Raw genomic sequence first — 20,639 nt, forward strand, 5'->3', positions numbered from 1 at the left:
ATTCACAGAAGTCATCCAGTAAATGAAAGTCTAGGGTAAAAATGGTAAATATTAATTTGTTTAATAGTCTTATTATCTAGGTATTATTTATGCAAACATGCCTCACTTGTTTCTCTTGAAGTAATTTTGTCGATCTGCTAATTTAAACAGATATTGTGATAGAGTTATTATAGATGCTAAGGGTCAACTTGCAGCTCTGTCTTCAGAAAAATCTGAGTGCATTGTTTCTGTGACAGAAAATGAGGTCTGTTATACACAGGATTGCTTTTCACGTCACCAGGACTTGCTAAGCAAAATGTGCTTCAGCCATATGTGTGTGTCCATTTCTAGTTAGATATATAGGAAATGCATGGAACTATGTCAGATCTGTATTAGGCATATCCATAAATAATGTTGGACAGGAAGCAGGAAGTTCCCCCTGAATGGGTCTCACTAAACTTGCAGATGACACCAAGCTGTGTGGTGCTGTTGACACTCCTGAAGGACAGGATGCCACCCAGAGGGTCCTGGACAAGCTCCAGAAATAAGCCCATGGGAAACTCATGAGATTCCAAAGGCCAAGTGTGAGGTGCTGCACCTGGGTTGGGACAAACCCTGGTATCAATGTAGGCTGGAGGATGGACAGATTGAGAGCAGCCCTGCCCAGAAGGGCTTGGGGATGCTGGGCATGAGCTTGCAATGTGCATTCTCAGCCCAGAAATCCAGCTTATCCTGGGCTGCATCCAAAGCAGCATGGCCAGTAGCTGAGGGAGGTGATTCTCCCCCTCCACTCCATTCTTGTTGGACCCCACATGGAGTGCTGCATCCAGCTGTGGGGTCTCCAACATATGAAGGATGTGGATGGGATGGAGAAGATTCGGAGGAGGGCTGCAGAGATACTCAGAGGGCTGGAGCACATCTCCTACAGAGAGGCTGAGAGAGATGGGGGGCTGTTCAGCCTGGAGAACAGAAGGCTCTGGGGAGACCTTGTACTACCCCTGAAGGGGGCCTGCAGGACATCTGGAGAGGGACTTTTTACAAGGGCATTTAATGATGGGACTGAAAAATAGTGAAGAATTGTTCACTGTGAGGGTAATGAGGCACTGGAACAGGTTGCCCAGAGAAATTGTGGATGCCCCATCCCTAGCAGTGTTCCAGGCCAGGCTGCATGGGGCCCTGAGCAGACTGGTCTAGGATAAGGTGTCCCTGCCCATGGCAGGGGGATTGCAATGAAATGATCTTTAAGGTTCTTTCAAACCAAAAACATTCTATGATCCTATGACTTCTGTGTTGGGGTGCAGTTTTTGGGTTTTTTTGTCTAATTAAAATGGTATACTTGCTAGCTCATTCAATCTACACTAATATTGGTTATCAATAAATAGAAATGTCTTACCAAAAGTGTTAATTTATAAGTTGCTAAAATATATTTTATTTTGATTGCCACATTAATCTTAGTAATTTTTGTTCTATTTATCTCAGTTTAATTCAGTTTTTATTACATTATTCAGATGGATTTTTCTTCTATTTGTTAGAAATAGTGCAAAGTAAAGAAACAAGTAAAAGTAATATACTCAAAAAAGACTGGCAGTAATGAATTGAGAGGTTTTTGTCATTTGAAAGAAACATCTTAGTAATATATTAACAACTATAGTTTTCTGCTAAGAAGCTTCTACATGAAAAGACAACTTTGAAGGAAATTCAGGCAACTCTAAAGAAAGCAATTTAGATTTTATGATACAAGTGTTTTTTTCTGATTATGTTAATCTGACACAGCCTGATTGTGTCCCCCAAAGGCCATGGCAAAACATAATCAGGCAGACTCTCTAAATTGGAATCACTCTAAAATCTCCTAAAGATGCAAATGTAGTTATCAGAGAAGAGTTACAAGAGTTTGTTCAAAGGTTAGTTTTTAGAAACTCAGACTTTTTTCAACCAGCTTGTATTTGAAAAAAATGTGTTTGAAGATTATCAAATCTAGCTATAAAATACCATTTTTCAATTGAATTGGGCACTCATGCATTTTATAGATGTCATTAAATAAGTCATGTTGCCAAAGAGTTTCTCAAAGCTAAATTTAAAATGGGTTACATTAAGTATTCTCAAAGTATTTGCAGGCGCAATCACTGTGTATACAGGAAGGTAAGTTTATGTATGCAAACAGGTACATAGGCTAGAGTAATTGGGCAGATTGGCTAATTATGTTTCTAGGCAGGCATGCACAGTTTGGTGTATGCAAATTAATGCAATCAGATGCACTGCTGGTAAATTAAGCCCATATATTTAATTTTACCCTTTAGGTATCAACAATATCAGATAAGGTGAAACTTATTTCAGTAATAACTATTTTATTACAAGACAGGTACCAAATCCTTTTCAGGAAATTTTTGGTGGCAGAGGTTGACTTTCTCATGACATCATGTATTTAATGTGACAGCATAGTAACTAATGCATGAACATTTATAGTGATTGCAGTAGAATCGCAAAATTAAATGACAACATTTTACTAGCTGCAAGTTTCAGTGATCTGGGTCTTCTTGCATCTTGAATTATAATAAATACAAGGAAGAAACAAGTGATTAATTAAAGTGAAATAACTGCCTCATTGGTTTTTTTTTTAAGTGTCTTAACATTTGGAAAGGTAAACATATATTGCTTTATCTGTATAGCTCACATAAGTAATAACTAATTATATATGTTACAGTTTTGTGCCTATTTCAGAATATTGTTGACATACAGCAGTGATCATATCTCAAGATAATTTTTACCATCACAGTAGTTTCTTGTTTATTTCCATGTTAATAGTTTTTCTGTGTAATCATTGCCTAGCTGTAAAAAACATAACTCCAACACATGGTTACAAGGAAACAGTCAACAGAAATAAATCTGATACAGTTAAATAATGGTGAAAGGAAAAGTTTGAATACACAAGTAAAATGCATTATTCAGGTATTTTATGAAATGCACATATCTACCATAACTAGCATTAAAAATATTTTTAATTGACTTTTCGTATTTGCAAGTCAGTCAAAAATACCTGTTCAGCAGCTTTGCTAATACAGTCCACTTTCAGCATCATTGTACTACAGATTCTGAATATCCATACAAATTATTCCCATGGCTGGCTCTCTGGACTGATTCCTTCAAAGTATCATTATTTTTATAATTTCTTTATCATTCTGCCTTTCATTACAATTTTGGAAAAATACAGACTTATCTCTTTTCTATAAAAATATTATTGGTTATATAGAAGTCAGTTTTTGTAACAGTGATCTGCTGAAGTTCTCAGAGGAGTTCTGTGTAAAAGAGAAAATTTGACACTTGTCAGCTTAAATGAGTGCCCTGGGACAGTTTGCATTTAAAAGCCTAACAAAGCAGAGGTTAGTTGAGGAAGGTATTTTATCTGACTATATCAAATATTTTCTGTTTTCTTCATACCTCTCCACTCATCACAGAACTGCATTTTCTATGTTCTGAGCTTGTTCTAGTTTCCATTGTCCTTGCAATCCTTTCTGAGACGCCTGTTTTCTTTTCCTTCAGGTGATTTTACTTCTCTTCATCTAAAAGGAGGGATTTTTTTCATTCTCTGTCTTGTTTTCATCAAGGGCATGCACAAGGGTGTATATGTGCTAAAACACTAAATACCACTAGTCCTTTCTTTGATATATTTTAGGCATCTACACCAAGTCCCCCTGTGTGTCTCACAAATTCTGTTTCCAGTCTGGCTTTTGCTGATGCCCATGAGCTCCTCTCTGTTGATGTCTGGAGCTTTTGTTTGCAGTTGATTTGTACGGCATTTTAAAGTTTCTGTATCTCTGATAAACAGAAATTGTATCAGGTTGATGTTGGGCTGCTGTTCCTGTCAGTAGACTCAGGCTACCTGGCCACTTCTGGATAATTGTGAGCTATAAAAGTAACAAGAAGTTAGAGAAAGATGCAGCCAACTATGTAATCTAATGATGCTGGAACTCATGTGAGTGATTGGAAAACTCTCAGTCAAGTGAAAGGAGCAAAAATAGACCAATTATTGCTACATATTGTACATAAGCAAAGATACCAGTTCAGTTTTTTTTTTACTATAATAGAAATGAAATGATTTTTACTTTGTCTTCAAATTATGCAACTTATCAGAAAAGATTTTTACTTTTTAATTAAGGTGGTATGTTTGAATTGTTTCCTTTTTAGTACTACCTGGTGGACATAAAATCTTGTATGGATAATTTATTACTCATTAGGCTGCATATAATTAAAGCTATTTCTGGCTTTTTCAATAGTAACTGACAGCTTCTGTGTACAGCATTTCAGGTTCCTGTTTACACTGTAAAATCTCTTCAAATCAATTCAAAATTTCATTACACAGCATAACCTGAGTTTAAACTTCTATGATTCCTGTGTTTTTTGTTGTGTTGTTTTTTTTTTTTTATTTTCCCATCTAAAAGACCACAGCTAAAATTATTCACATCTTATAAACATTAGCATGGCTTGGAAATGGGATTTTTTTTATCATCACCAGTTTACTGCTAAGTGTGTGCTTTTAGCCTTTTACTTTGCTCATTGTAAAACAAAACCAGAGGATGAGTTTATTTTCCCATGTGTCTTTTTATTAGTCCAGATAAGTTCTTCTCAAACAGTGATTCATTATTAGCAAAATAGTTCTTTATAGGTGAAAGAGTTGAAGGAGTTCTGAGGGAGTTCTGCTCTATTAAAGAATATTTGACTTGAGATTTTGTAAGTTTGAACATTTGTGTGTGTCCTGATAAGCCATTGCTGTATTCTAAGAGTAATCAATTTTAGGTTCCTCATTAAGATCCCAAGAAGAAAAAACCCAGTATAAAAATCATGCATTATTGTTAATTTTTTAATTTATGTGCAAGAAGTAACTTCTTCATATATTTTTAGGTCATAAAGGAGCTGTTTCAGGATACAGTGGCTGCTAAATGCTTTCATGCTTGAAAAAAAATTTGAAAAAAGTTAATTGAATAAGAATGAATTGAAAGCTACAGAGTAAAAGCATGTCTGACTGAAGATGGCCATGTATCACAAACTGAAAACTATAGAAGTATTGTGAAGAAGCATCAGTAACTTATCTTAGACTTTTAGTCTGACCCAGCATAGCCTTTTCCTAAATCGAAATAATCCATCTAGCTCTGTTTATAAGAGTGTGTACATATATGCTTGTGTAGATTGATTCTGTGCTCCAGTGGATTAACTTGGTTTTTTCCCTTTGAACTTTATATAGAGTGTTGACTGAATTTTGCAAATTGTGAACAGTGAAAGACAGTGTCCAGAGTGGGGCAAACAGTAGGACCAGTAGGACCTCCCTGTTTCTACAGAAGTATTTATGATCTTTAAAACCTGAATGTTGCCTCATAAAATACCAGTTGAACTATTGATACAAAGTTCTATTCATACTGTTTAATAACAAAAAGAGTAAGTGCCAAGTAATTCCAACATCTTTCACTGGTCAATAAGTGTAATAGTCCCCAAAGCATTACCTTAATCATCCTTTTCTATTTATATGTCTTAGAAAATAAATTAATATACAGGCATCAAATATCACTACAGTAAGTAAAGTACAAAGTTGGAGAAGTTTATGCCAAAGGCATTGGCAGCGCTTTCTGAAGAAGAAAATTTTATGGTTCAAATTATGTATGGCTTGCTGTTTGTAAAGGCTCATTAAAATACCCTGAATATGTTCTATTTTTACTACTGTTTATCAGAATTACATACTTTTTGTTTACTTACAGTATGAAAGAGGCTGGTTTAGGCCATAAACAGTGGAGGGGTGGTCCCATTTCATCAAACTGCAAGCAGTGTCCAGTAGTTTATACCAATCCTGTTTGTGGATCAGATGGTCACACATATTCTTCTCAGGTAAGAATTGAATAAAGAACTAAATTAATCTTTCATTGTTCCAGTCAATTCCAGCTCTTGGAAAATAAAATAATGTATTGTAACACAAACCAATATTTATTTGTGTTGGCTGAAATGTGTACTGCAGAATGCAACCTGCAACAATTCTAGTGTTTTGTATGATGTAAAAGTAAAATGGTAGCAAACACTAAATAGCATAAAGCAGTAATACCTGAGGCAGCAGTGTAAGACTGCTCCACAGTATAATGGAGCACACTGAGTGCTCTGCAGTGTGACAAGAAACCAGGGTTTTGAGTAAGCAAAAAAGTGTTGGTTGTCTCCAGCTGGGGGTAGAATAGGCATGTTAAGTCAGATTTTCCAGTTGAGCATTGAAGGTGTGCTTCAAATTCCAGGCACTTAGACAGAGGTGTAACATACCCAGAAAAAAAAAGTAATAGTGTAAATGAGTGTTGCATATCTTTCCTTGCAACAGTGTATTATGAGTTTTAAGATCAATCAAATCTTCCTTTTCTAGTCCTTAACTCTCATGTTTTTTCTCTCATAAAATTTTGGAGATAAAGTAGTAATTTTAAAATGTTACTGTCAGTTTACCCAGTCTTGTCTGGATTAAATATTTTGTGCTGCTCCTGCTGAAGTCCAAAAATTCTGGGACTGCATTAGTACAGTGCAGAGATTAAATTGTGATGGAGGGACTTCATAATGCTGAAAAAAAATTAATTTGTTTAGCATCCTTCATTAAAACTTCGAGCAGAAGAAAGCTCAGCCAATATTAATAAATGAATCTTCTTTAGCAGAAAAAAGTGTGGGCTCTTGGTAAACCCATTTTTCTCAGAAACAGCATGTAATTCAGTGGTGTGAAAGGAGCTGCCGCATTCTGTCTTAGTGACACTGTGTCCTTACACTAACAAATTGCTTCATTAGTAGATAATATCCAGTGCTTCAAGAGAAGTATAATAATAGATTAAATTGATGGAGATGAAAAACCTCTGTGTTTGTTACTTCTGAAGAAAAAATTTCATATTGCATTTTAAACAAAATACTTTAGGGATATTTGCTTGTATCTAAAGTTTTAAAGTTTCCATATTTTTTTGTTTGTTTTTTTATGTAATCACAAATTAATGGCATCTGAAGTTTACACATCTGTAGTCACATATGAGGTTTATAAAAAAAGAATTAGTTTCCATGAGGGACTGGTTGTTAGATTGAACACTAAGTATCTTCTCCAAGGGTATTTTATTCTTGATAAAATAAAAACATCAGATTTAACTAGTGCTTCCTAAACCCTGACAATACTTAGGCTTTTGTCCTAAATCTTAGTAGGAAAAACATTTTCTAATGTAACTTGGATATTTAATAATAAAAACGTTTATTGCCACAGAATATCTATATTAGCCTATAAATACTTACTTTTATTGCTTTTTAGTGATGTGAGGATTTCATACTCTGTGCTACCAGTTGCATCAAAACAGAGGTCCTTGCCAGGTTATTTCAAGAGCAGTGGTTTTAAAAATTGACTAAAGGCAAATATTTGTGTTCTTGTACTCCAAGCAAAGTTTGTTTCATTGTGTCATCAAGTTCCAATTGGAGTTTACACAGCACTTTTTTTGTATTTAGAAAGCATTCATCAATGACTCTGGAATATTGTATAATACATTTCCTGGAAATAAGTCATTAAATAGTACTGTAGAACACAGGCTATTGACATTTGTCAGATGGATGTTCTTTTGGGAGTATAACTTTGCTTTTTCAGGACAAGCCCATTAAATGCTTATATTAAGTTATGTAGCTATAGCGATTTCATACATGTGTTTTGCTTTGGAAAGCAAACAAGGAAAAAAAAAGATGATATAATAGGTGGACTATCTAGAAATTAAAGTTGTCTCCTAAAATGAGCTTTTCCAGAGTCAGGTAAGGGTATTTTGTTTCCCTCTCATTTTTGCAGTCCAGGTTATGTTTATTTTTTTCAGCTCAAAATTAATCTCATGAAGTCAGTGTAAAAGAAAAGTAGCAGATGTAAGATATTTGTTACTAGCATTACAAGAATGTTGAAATAAAAATATTACATGCTGAAATGCTGAGTAATCAGAGTGGATGTGAATCATTGTGAGAGAAGAAATTCAGAATAAAGACATCCTGCCATTTCCTTGGCCCAGTAGTGGCACAATTTTTACTTAATGGCCTTTAAATAATACTGCATGTGTTCTACAGTTGGTCTGTTTTTACCTTCTGCATTTCTCTAAACTTTGGCACTTGAAAGTGCAGTATGCATTTCTACACTAGGAATTGTCAAGCAGTGCTGTCTCACAAGGCTTTGGTACCCCTATATACTTGACGTCCTCCATGAAAAACACAGCCTGTTTCTAGCTTCATCTTTCCTGGGATTAATGGGGAAATGAAAGGACATGAAGTGCAGCTCAGGTGGGTTCTTTTGAGGCAGCAATCCAGCTGCTGCTGCTCTTTCACCCAGGGAGGCAACTCACTGCTGTCCAGCACATGCTGTAAAGTTGGTGTAACTGGGATGAGATGGTGATGCTCAGGATTAGATTCTTCTGTTGGAACAATTCTCCCATATTGCACTGTTTTGGACTGTCAGAAAAATGGCCAAGAGGGAAAAAAAAACCACAGTCATGCAGATGAATCTTCTTTTGAGTGGATTTTGCATATTTTGATTTCAGCTCTGGTATTTGGTACAATAGGCTGAAGTCTTCTCTCGTAAGTTGAACACAGTTGATGATTAGTTTGACTTCAGCAAAATCTAACCTTAAATGAGATCAATGAGCAGTGCCTGCAGTATTTTGAAAACACAGCAGAAATAACTTAGTCTTTAAATTATGCCCATCGCCCCATGGTTTTATGCCAGAATCACTTTGGCAGTTCTGTTACTAGCAACAATTTCCTCAAGATGTCTTCATATTGATAGTGAATTTTTTTGAAATATATTTTCTCCTACCTATGAATGCTTCACGTTATTGATGAAAACCCTGTATTTGTAAATAGCAATAAAAATTGTTTTTCAAAAGTAATGGGTCTAAACTAGCTTCTCAGACTAAGATGCAAACTGTATACAAAAGTAGTCAGAAAGAGGATAAAAATCTTGAAAGACTCCACAGATATACAAGTATGTGGATTTAGATCTTTTTAATATTCAAATACACTTATCAGTCTCCCCAATTACAATTCCTTTCTGTGAGGAGGTTTGAAAGAGTTTGGGATAAAATTGCACTGAGTGGAGGAGAGAGTTTAATACTCCATTCAAGTTTTGTTTATCATATTTCCTGAATCTGAAATAAATTTTTATTCTCAGGACATCCTGTATTTAACATTCTTCTTTTTAAAATCATTGCTATCTTTATTAATTTCAGGTATTATTAAAATTTTAACTTAATAATCTGTATCTCTTAGCAGTGTGTTTGGTATAAGACACCTTGTTGGGAAGAAACATAAAAAATGCATACTGGCATTTTTAATGTTTGATGTTATTTTAAGAATTTGATTTTATATAAGTTAAATTGAATTAAATCAATTAGTGTAATGTGAGCTTTCAGGTCACATGCCTGAGCTGTTGAAAGTTCTTTCTACTTCAAGAGAGATTGCTAGAAACAGAATTCCTATTACAAAATGGGTATTTTGTAATAGTAAATGAAAGCATTTTTCACAAGCCTGATTCAATATATGTCAGTCTTACTTCTTAAATTGGGCTAATCCACTATGCCTTTCCATTTTTATCTGCCTTGTTACTAAGCAATCTGCTGTAGACTTAACTGTCAATTGAAATCTTGCCAAAAATAATAAGGTTAAATCATTGCCTGCCACCTTTAGTAATAAAATAATGTAATCTCTCTGAAATAAATTGTTTGACAGCATACAGATCTTCTGCTTTTGCAGCTGGTAGAAGCAGCTTCTTCCAGGTGCTCAACCAGCAAGGATCTGTTTTTCTAATAAACGTGGATTTTGTCAAAAGGGGCATCTAAAAATTACGATTTGTGTCTCTAGCCCAAGCAACACCCTGCCAAAATCACCCCTTTATAAGTGGAATAATTTAAAACCACCTACAGACCAAGTCTGGGTTGTACTGTTACAATGAATTTGTGGCTGAGGTACACTGGCAAATAAAAAAAAGTTGTTGGTAAATAGGGGAGAAAATAAACAAACCCGCAAAAAAGCCAACTAATCATGGCTAGTCCTCCTTCTGCCCTATTCTGTCCCCTTAAGAAGCTCCACCAACAGTCTTTCCTTGGATGAGACTGATGAATAGACAATGATGAAAGCAAAATGTATCATGCTTGACTGATCCTGGAGTATACTTTGAGTCTTTATAGAAATAGTAGAAACTGCTTGTTCATTCTTTAAATGCTTAAAATGGTAAACAATAATAAAAGAAGGAAACGAGATTGGTCATAGCTGGAAAATAAAACATGGATGGCTTTTGCCAGAAAGGCCAGAAATTTTATCTGGAACCTTTGTATCGATAGGATGTGGTATTCAAGAAAAAAAAAGGCAGAGAAATATCATAAGGGTGATGACTAACTATTTAATCCAGATTTTCAGATAGGCTGATGTAGTAAAAATTCCAAAATATATAATGTTATACATAACTGATCTCCTCTTTATCTACTGCATTCAAAATAAATAGCTTCTAAAGCTGTAGAGAAAGAAAACAATAGCTTACATAACAAAATGCTTTACAAAGCTTTAATATTTTGAAATTCTGATCAATTCAGTATTTCCTAGATTAGGATGATTTATACATTTATACATGTGCTATTTATACAAGCAATAATTGAATTTGATTCCTTTTTTCATTTCCAGAATATCATGTTCATTTAATATAAAATGATATATTGAATTTGCATTAAGAGATACCTAAACTTTAATACTTCAGAAAAAATAAAAAGAATGTGACCTTATGGACTGGAAAATATTTTCCAAAGGCTTCATCAGTGTAATTTCTTTAAATGCAGGCCCACCTCGGAATGGATGAGATGCTGACCACAAGCTTAAGGGTCAGAATTAAAGGGAGACAGGGACAGGTGACATTAACCTGGGGGACTGCTACAGTCCACCCCACCAGGAAAAACTGGGAATGAGGGCTTCTGTAGAAAGATAGGAGCAGCCTCACTTTCACAAGCCCTGGTCCTCGTGGGGTACTTCAGCTGCCCTGTTGGTGGAACAACACAGCAGGGCAGGAGCATTCCAGGTGGTCCCTGGAATGTATTCATGAGAAATTCATTCTCCAAGTGATAGAGGAGCTGAGAAAGGGGACCTACAAGACAGCTGGAGAGAGATTTTCTGCGAGTGCATGTAGTGATAGGGTAAGGGAGAATGGTTATAAACAGACCACGAGTAGATTTAGGTTCTGTATAGGAAGAAATTATTTACTATGTAGGTGATGGGTCACTAGCACAGGTTGCCCAGAGATGATGTGGATACCCCATCCCTGGAAGTGTTCAAGGCCAGCTTGGAAGGGACTTTGAGAAAAGTAGATTTATTTGCCCATGGCAAGAGAGTCTGAGCTAGATGATCTGTAAGGTCCCTTCCAACCCTCAAACATAGAGTCATACTGTGATTCTGTGTGTGTGTGTTTTTAAATGGCTTTATGTTTTCCTAGAATAGAAATCATCTAGGCTGTAAGGAAAAATCAGTAAAAGAGTAGGACAAAGAGGTAAGTGAAAGAAGTATCAGTGTTTATTGAAGAACTCTCATGTCACACCAGTAGGTTATGGATACAAAATTCTGAATATAAATTTGTGTGTTAACTGTCAAATGAGACAGCCAGCAAAATAAGAGAAATCACACTTCTGAAAATGGAGATTTTAGTTGAAGATTCAGATTTCTTAAACTTTAGATTGCATTAGAGGCATACTTCCGTGGAGAACAGTCTTTCTCTGAGAGGCTTAACCATCAGAAGTTAATCTTTTGAAAATAGTATTAAAAATGTTGTAACTAGAATTACAGCTAAAATAATCCCGAATCATTTTGGCACAGCAATTATTTTCCAGAAAAATGTTTCCACATCATGTGAATGCAGAAATGCAAAGGAGCTGAACACAGGAACTTGCATAGCTAGCCTTGTGCAGCAGAAACCAGTTCTGTAAAGAAACCAGCAGAGAGAATGGTCAGGGGTGTTGAGACAATTAATAAGGTTCTTATGTTTTATAGTTGCTTGAAACATTAAGGCACTGAGAAAACAGTGTAGAAGTTAGAGATGAGCTGTGTCAGTTGCAAGAAGGAGATCAAGAGACAAAGTTGCCTCAGATTTACCAAGTGGAAGCTCTTTAAAGCATGTGGTTTTGGTGGAGTAGAAGATAAGGATGAGATAGTAAAATAGGTTTAGAGGATTTTTATGGTCTTGGGAGGCTACTGTTGAGGCATTTATTTCTAAAAAAATGGAAAATAAGCTCTTAATAGGGAGACAGAATAGTTAAAGATGGAGTGAAGCGAAGTAACGTTAACCTAAGGAACAGATTTTGAGAGTTTATAGTAACTATCTATGATAGGAGTGGGGTTAAAGAAGTTGCGAGGCAAATGGCAAATGATAACTGCCTCAGATCTTGGCCCAGTGAAAGCATTCTTTAGCAATTTGCTACAGAACTGCAAATAAGGTGAAAATTACTAGGAAGAAGATAATTATTCAACTTAAAATTTTTCAAACATTTAATTTAGTAGTCAAACAGAAAAAAGTGTTTAGCTTCTAAAAAGCTATTCTTACATGATGTTCATGCAAGTCACATTTGCACTTAGAAAGAAGCTGAAATACTATGAAACTTAGGTTTCAGACACTATAACAGAGATTTAGACCAGCAGTGCTGTAGTGCTATAAACTAGTCATGTTGGCCTGGAGAAAGCAGAGGCTTCAGTCTTTTTTTTTTTTTTCCAGATTCCAATGAGAAAAAATGTCTGTAATGTTAAAGAATCATCTTCCATGTCTCACATTTTGGATTTTTTTTTTTTTTAAATTTGTAATTCTGGCAAGCTTCACAATGAAATACTATAAATGTGAGCCAATTGCTATGTGGATATTTCACTGAAAACAAATTCAGACATATGACTATCAGAGGTAGGTCCTCTGTATCAAAACAACAACAGAAAAAAAAAAAAAGTAACATTTTAGGCCACCATGGAATTACTGGAAAAGAAAAATAAGCATTGATGTAGCAAAATTTGTCACTGTGGCTTTTCATTCAAAACATAGAATGAAAAATTTGGCTTTGTATTGCCCTAGTTTTAATCCACATATGTTTGGCACAGAACAAGGAAAATTTTTGCATGTTTTGGAAATCATACTAACAGCACAGAGGGGAAAGATTTGGGTGCAGTTCTGTGTCTCTCCACACAAGATGCATCTCTTTAGGCTCAGGGAGAGATATGTGATCCAATGAAAAGCAGTCATGCTTTGGAATGTTAATTACCACTTGTACAACACCATGTTTCTTTCCTGACAGAGTGAAAACTGGTATGAATGTGGAATTTCATAAATATTTTTGTCACTGATAGCACATGGAGCCTTGCATTTTGGACTGTTTAATAAATTAACTCTAGCACTTGGAGCTCAAATGAGTATTAGCATACATTTTTAGGTGAGCAGAAAAGGACAGAGCTGTACAGGCTGATAAGAAAACTAGGGTGCCTCGGTGTTTCACCTACTTGTAACTAACTATATAAAATCTGTTTTTCCTTTTTTAATTTGCTTTCTCACTTTTTTCCTATTTTTTTTTCCTTTTTCTATTTTTTTCCCCTTTTTTTCCCCCCTCCCTTTGTCACCACAGTTTACAAAGAATAGTTTAAATGTCTTTGAAACTTTGATGGGATAACCCAGTATGGACTGTCTAGGTCTGTGCATGTTACTTTTAGTATTTTTATTATTTTTCCTATAATTGAAACTAATTAGCATGCCCTTTAGATGCTATTTTAGCACAGATACAACTTTATAAATATTTCAACTTGGATATAATTGGAAAAATTGAACTTGTTTAATTAGCAATGCAATCAGCCAGCATGGCTTAGGAAGTCATATGACATTAAAAATACAGTGACAATGCATGCTAATAAGGAATAAGCAAATTGTTTTAACAAAAAATTCCACACTTCTAGAAGCCATTTGTGTCTTGTTACAAGATTTTACAGCTTTCCCATTACTTCTATTTTGTTTTTGCCATTATTCAGAAATTTGCATGTCAGATGAAAATAAGTGAAGAGCTTTACTAGCTGATTTTTGAACCAATATAGTCAGCTGTTTTTTAAGATGGTTGTGTAGGAGAATGAAATGTTTTTGTTCACCTGTAAAAAATTTCTTTGAATATTAATTTTAAAATTTGTAGTGGGAACTTGAAAATGTAAAGTTAGTTTTATCTGAGCAATATTTATTTTTCCATCTCTCAAGGAAATTTCTGCAAATTGCAAAATACTGAATGCCAGCAATGGGGTACACCACAAATCTCACATACACACAGTATTGAGTCACATTCTGTGAATCTCTGTCTCAGGTGGGATTAAATATGATGGAGAAGTTTGAAACAAGGAGCCTGATGAAGTGCTGAGATTTGGACTATACAGGCAAGAGCTCTGAATAAGAGCCAAAATTTATAGGATTTAAGTATAGACTTGTATATTTCAGAAAGAGTTTTGGTTTGGTTTTTTTTTGTGTTAAGTGTACTTACAAGAAGCTTTTAGTAAATTTTCAGATTGTATCAATGTTTATATTTTTGGAAGAAGAGCACAGTATAACATCGTTATATATTTTTTACCCCTTTAGTGAATTAGTTTTTAAAAACACAGTAATTTTTTTTTGTTTGAAATATCTTTTTACACAATTTATTGCATTAAAGGAATATTGGAATATTAATTTGGATGTGAGAGTAAATTTTTTTACACAAATACTAAAAGCATTATTATTAATTATTCTTAATTTATTAGGAATAGTGTATTTCAAGTGGGGATTTACCATTAATTAGGGTTTGTGTTCTTCCTTGATGGTATGAAATATTAGTTAGCCTGTTTGCAGTATGTATAAAATGAGATAGTGAGGTATATATTTTGCAAACCAAGTTGGTGTCTAAAAACTCAGCTGATTTTAAAAGCAGATAAGTTATTTGAAGGATTTGCAGAAGCTTCTAAGCATCATGTGTCTCTAAGAGCCTCTAAGTAGGAAAGCAAAGATAAGTAGGTGCCTAATTTGAATAATCCCAGTAGGCATCTATTGGCATGTTTCTGTGACTTAATATGTGTTCTAGGGTGTCTGAAAAAGACTGAATATCTAGTTGACCTGATTTCAATGATTTCAAGCTTTTAATTTTATACTATTGCACTGCAGTGTGCTGAAGAAAACAGACAAGAGCTATTAAGGTGGGTGGGAAGAAGCCTCTGCATGCAGGTTTTCATTCTGTCATGAAAATAGCATTCTCTAATTCATAGCTTCATAAGCAATGTATCATCAGTTGTCTTTCAACCACAAAAAATTTTCTTTGCTTAGGGTCTTGGTTCAATAGACACATTTCCAGTTTTTCTCTGATTAAAATGCTAGTTGTGTGTCTTTATGGTTAATATATTCAACAGTTGTTTTCATTTTAAATAGTAGCACTTGTTTGCTGAAAAGCTTTTTATCCAAACTCCTGTTTTTTAGGTGAATAATACACATGCTTAGCCAGGTTACTGATTAGACAAAAAGGCATCTGTAGATCTGAGTGATGCTTCTCGGATAGATTTACACATTAGTTTTTCCTTTCTTAAGCTTGAATTAGTTGAAAATGTTGTCTCTTATCATTATACCTAGGTGCATTTGGCTTGGAATTCTATACCCTCTTGGCTGCTTTTTGTAACAAAGTTCAAAATTACATAAAATTGTCAATTTTTTTTACCACATCACTAACTTTGGCCATATTTTCACCTTCATTTTACGCCAGCCTAAAGTGATTGCATGAAGCAGTCTTTTACTTCTCTTCCATGTTCTGTATCAGGTAATGGTCTGTGTTGAACTGGACCTGGAATGTACCTGATCAACGCTCACCCTACCCACCCTACCCCTATGCTTGGTGACAGGAACAACCAATTGAGTTTATAACGATACTTTCTTTACATATTTGAGTTAGACTCAAATCTGAGGGCATAATTTCACATAACAATTTGCACAAAATACTGTAGAGGCAGATTTTGTGCTGGGGAATGTATGTAAGCTTTGTGAAAGAGGAATCAAGTTTGAAAATGGGGAACGTGGATAGGAAAACATCATGAAGTTGAAAGCACATAGTACTGAGTAATCAGAGATTATCTGTTCAGCTGTCAGAGTTACCAGCTTCTAACGAGATAGAAAATATCTGTATTGATGCATGAATATGGAGCTCTATGGGAAAGATTCTTGCCTAAAAGGCAGAAACATAAAAGGTGAAACATAAAATGATAGTGGAAAAAATATACCTTTTTTCTAGCAGAAAAGGCTCTTTTCTCAGAGGTCCTGTTGCTTGCTTCATACAGAAATCTTCTGACCATGAATGATCATCTAGAAAAAATACAGGAAAGAAAGAACTGTGAGGATGTTTTGGTGGGAACATACAGACTTGAAAGGATATTCCAGATAAACCCAGCAATTCTATTTGTAGCATATGAACTGATAATTATCAAGGGGAATCTGAATTTAATCATTTATGTGTGTATTTTTTTCATAGAATTAGATAGCATGCCCTTTTTGATTTTTAAATGTACAAAAACATCAAGGACTTCTACAGAGCTGTCATAGAGATAAGGTGCACTTAAAGCCAATGGTTACCTTTCAAAGATGTGACACTACAGTTGCACAAGTATTACTTATTGGTTTTCTAAAAAGTAATTTCTAAAAGCTCCGTAATAAATATGATGCTGTTCTAGAAAGCATTTCTATAAGTATCAGCACCTCAGCATATGAAAATATCTGAAAGAGTCTTAACAGTGAATTCACATTTTGTCCTGTATTATAGATATGCATCTGTTTAGAAAAGGACGTTTTGATGTGTCTGGCCAAACTTCAGTATTTCAGTGTGAAGGGCTTGAAGCACATAATGGACACAGTATTCACTGGACATCTAGATGAATATCCTGGCAGCTAATTTCTGAAGATTTGTGTGCTGTAGAGGTGTACCAGATCTGTTTCCAGATGCCCAGGATGAATCCAGATGGAAAAGAGTGATTGGAGGGCGAGTGTCTGCAGATTGTACCTCGAGGTTTCTGTTCATGAGCCTCTGTTCTTTACTTGCCAGGGAAGTCACAGGCGTCCTCATTACTTAGAGTTAGTTTTGTTTAAAAGCCACTAGATACTTCTGGCAAGACAGTACTGCTGTGGAAAAACTTGCATTGAGATTGTAGCATTCTCAAAAAGGAGAAGAATTAAGTCTGTGAGAAAAAGCAGATTGATAAAATTATAGGAAATGCCAGAGTCAATGCTGCACAAGGACTTTTTCCTTTTGAGTAGACTTAAAATGCAGTCTTAATTCTGTTGCTTTCTTCCAGAGGGCTCTTCACTCACATAACATACAGAATGGACATAACCTCTCTTTTTTCTAATCAGGAAATTGTTTTCAGTACACTTTTATGTCTTTTATTATATGGTAGCCAGACAGTTAAACTAAATTTCTCATCTACTTTAATATGTCATTGTTCCCTGTACATTTTGAAAAGCCTGCAAATAGCAACTAATTTACAGCTGTCTCACACACTGTCCCTCTGTGTGATATATCTTTTTACAGATAGATGATGGTTCTGCAGATGAAAGCAAATAAATTATATGTGAGATGTGGATATCCAATTTAAGGATTTTTTGTTCATATTTCACATTGCAAAGCATTTATATATTCAACTAATTTTTGTTTTAATTTATCTGAAAATATTTACCATATTCTCAAATCATATGTCAGGTTTTCAGGAGCTCAGGAGAGCACAAATACACTCAGTACCAAACAGAATATTGCTAAAATTACCTAGGATGAACAGACCAGTACAAGCATTACTTTTCTTTCCTTTTTTGCCATCTCCCTAGTTCATTCATTACACATCTTTCAAACTCTTCAGTAAATGAACAGGATTTATGCAAGCAATAATCTCTTGACACTGGTTCATTCCTGGAGCAAGTCTGTACTTCACAACTGAATAAGCTTGATGCCATCTGATCCATCCATGTTCAAAAAGCAAGATAAGCTACACAGGTGTAATTCCTGACAGATTTATCTAAGCCTGGTTGTAAAGACAATTACGAAGATTAAAAAGCTTCTCCAGCGATTTAAGAAGTCACTACCCTTCTTGAAAAGTCTACCTAGTATCTAATTTATTACTTCTCTGCAGCAATTTAAGACAATTATTTCTTGTAACATTCATTGTGGTATTCTTTTCAGGTACCTTTCAGGTGTCTTTTGCCTATTTGACAGCTGTTACATGAATTGTCTTAAGACCCCGTCCTTCAGTCTCTTTTTGGTGACTATTTTCTAGGTTTCTCATTTTTCCTGTTACTACTTTTTCAATTAAATCCTGTCTTGTTTGAAACCTTGTCACAAGCTGTACAGTGCTGCCACAGCTTTGTGAAAGTATCTTATATATTTTGTAGGTTGCACTAGCATTTATATATCCTGGTAATATATAAAACACCACTCAGTTGTTCTTAATGATCACTAGACTTCTATTTTCCCTTTATAATGGATGTCTAGCCAGTTGCTCCAGCTTGTTGTTAATACCTTGCTTATTTTGTCTATGTAACAGTAGACCATGGCATTTTCTGTATTGAATTACGTTGTATTTTAGCCTATTTTAATATTATGGCTTTCTATTATATTTCTGTCTTCTAAAACTCTTCCATGTTTAATAGGATATCCTTTAGCTTATCTTCCAACCCTCTAGAATCATTCCAACCTAAGTCGGCAGGGACCCACAAGAATCCTTGTGTTTAACTCCTGGCCTGCACAAGACATCCCCAAGAATCACACCATGTGCCTGAGAGCTTTGAGCTCTGTCAGGCTTGGTGCTGTGACCACTTGTCACTGGTCACCACAGAAGAGAGAACAGTGCATGTCCATCATTTTTCCCTCATGAGGAAGCTGCAGACTGCAATGAGGTCTCTCAGTTTCCTTCAGTCTGAAAAGACCAAGTGACCTCAGTCACTCCTCATACAGCTTTCCCTCAAGGCTCTCCACCATCTTTGCAGCTCTCCTTTAGTGGCTCTCTAATAGCTTAATATCTTTTTTATGTTGTGGCACCCAAAACACACAGGACTAAAGGTGAGGTTGCCCTAGAGCAGAGCAGAGTGGGACAATCCTCCCCCTTGCCTGGTGATGCTGTGCCTGATGCCCCTCAGGACACAGCTGGCTCTCCTGGCTGGTTTCCTTTCCATGGCACTGCTTTCCAGCATCTCATTCATTTCACAGTTCTTCTGTACATCCAGGGTTGTCCCATTCTAGGTGCAGAATCTGGTACTTTTCTTTATTGACTTTAATGCAGTTGGTGATTTCCCACCTCTCTTACTTGTCCAGGTCTCTCTGCAGCACGTCAGCCTTGGAGGCAGTCAACAGCTCCTCCCAGTCAAATATCATTGGCAGACTTCATCTACTTTGGAGTCCTGCATCCAAGTTGTTTATGAGGACCTTGAAGAGCACTGGCCCTACAGTGGAGCTGTGTGGAACCCCAGTAGTAATGGGTCACCAGCCTGACTTCATCCCATTTACACCACGGTGTTCTGTGTCCAACCCATGAGCCAGGTGCTCACTCATCATGTGATGGGTTTATCCTGCTGTCTGCTGGCCATTTTGTCCAGAAAGGCACTGTGAGAGACAGTATTGAAAACATTACTGAAATCCAAAAAGATTATATCAGCTGGCTTCCCTTGGTCAGCTAGGTGGGTAACTTCATTGTAAAAGGAAATTGTCAAGTTGGGCATCCTCATTAAAGTTCATCCTCATTAAGCTGTCCTGACTGTGACCAATGATTGCATTGTCCTTCATATGTCTTCCTGCAAATCTCAGAATAATCTTCCTAATTTTACCAGGCATGCAGGTGGGACTGGGTCAGCATTTGCCAGCTTCCTGTTAATTCTTCAGATTGCCAAAACCATTGAAAAGTCATGGAGAGAGATCTGGTTAGGAAATCGGGCAGCTCTTTGAGTTACTACCCTGGCATGAACCCTTTCACACCACCTCTCCTTTTTGACTACTGTTTCTCATTGTGGCCTCATACACCGAATGTCAGTGATTTCTTTTTCTGTGGAGTTTTTCAAGTATGTTACTTGCTCTTCTACCAGTTTAAGAGTAGCACTGAAGGAAGTTTTACTCACCTTTATGTAATTGAGCTATCTTTACAGTATCCTAGTGCATTTTTAATCTGGGGAATGATGTCAAGAGGTTTGAACCAGAGTTCTATTCCAGGTGTTGCTAGCTGCTAAAAGGAAGTTGTCAGAACTGCCTTGATTCATTTCCAGCTTATGCAAGCACCATGATGTTGCTTTGTTTCTGAAATCAGTGAATATGTCTCTGCTGCCTTCCTGTCTTTGAGTTCAGCTAGGGTAAAACTTCATCATACCTGTGAATGAGAGTAGTGGTTTGGAAGTGTTGTGTGCTGACCTTGCACTCAGGATCTCATGTATCTCTGCCTGTGCCAGGTGTTGAGCATTAAGTTTTTTTAGAGTTTAAAAAGGATAGTGTTCTTTGCAAATAGGACTGAGTAGACAACTTGAAAGAAAAATAAATCAAAGACTAAACTTGGAACTCATGATGCTAGCTGAAGCACCTATGAAGTATTCACTAGTCTCTTGAGCAATGTTCAAGTAAATCAAAGTTAGGAGCATT

General features: G+C 35.8%; 1 protein-coding gene across 7 annotated transcripts in view; it reads left to right on the top strand.

Annotated features, from left to right (window-relative positions):
- Positions 1 to 20,639, top strand: part of SPOCK3 (SPARC (osteonectin), cwcv and kazal like domains proteoglycan 3) — a 428,772-nt gene that overhangs the window by 357,260 nt on the left and 50,873 nt on the right. For all 7 annotated transcript variants that reach the window (XM_086890368.1, XM_086890373.1, XM_086890370.1 and 4 more), the window contains one exon: positions 5,724 to 5,850. In XM_086890368.1, the coding sequence (XP_086746494.1) occupies positions 5,724 to 5,850 (127 nt within the window). The remainder of the gene's footprint in view (positions 1 to 5,723; positions 5,851 to 20,639) is intronic.

Source organism: Cyanistes caeruleus, chromosome 5, assembly GCF_971803275.1.
Source record: "Cyanistes caeruleus chromosome 5, bCyaCae1.hap1.1, whole genome shotgun sequence".
In the NCBI taxonomy this organism is placed as follows: Eukaryota; Metazoa; Chordata; class Aves; order Passeriformes; family Paridae; genus Cyanistes; species Cyanistes caeruleus.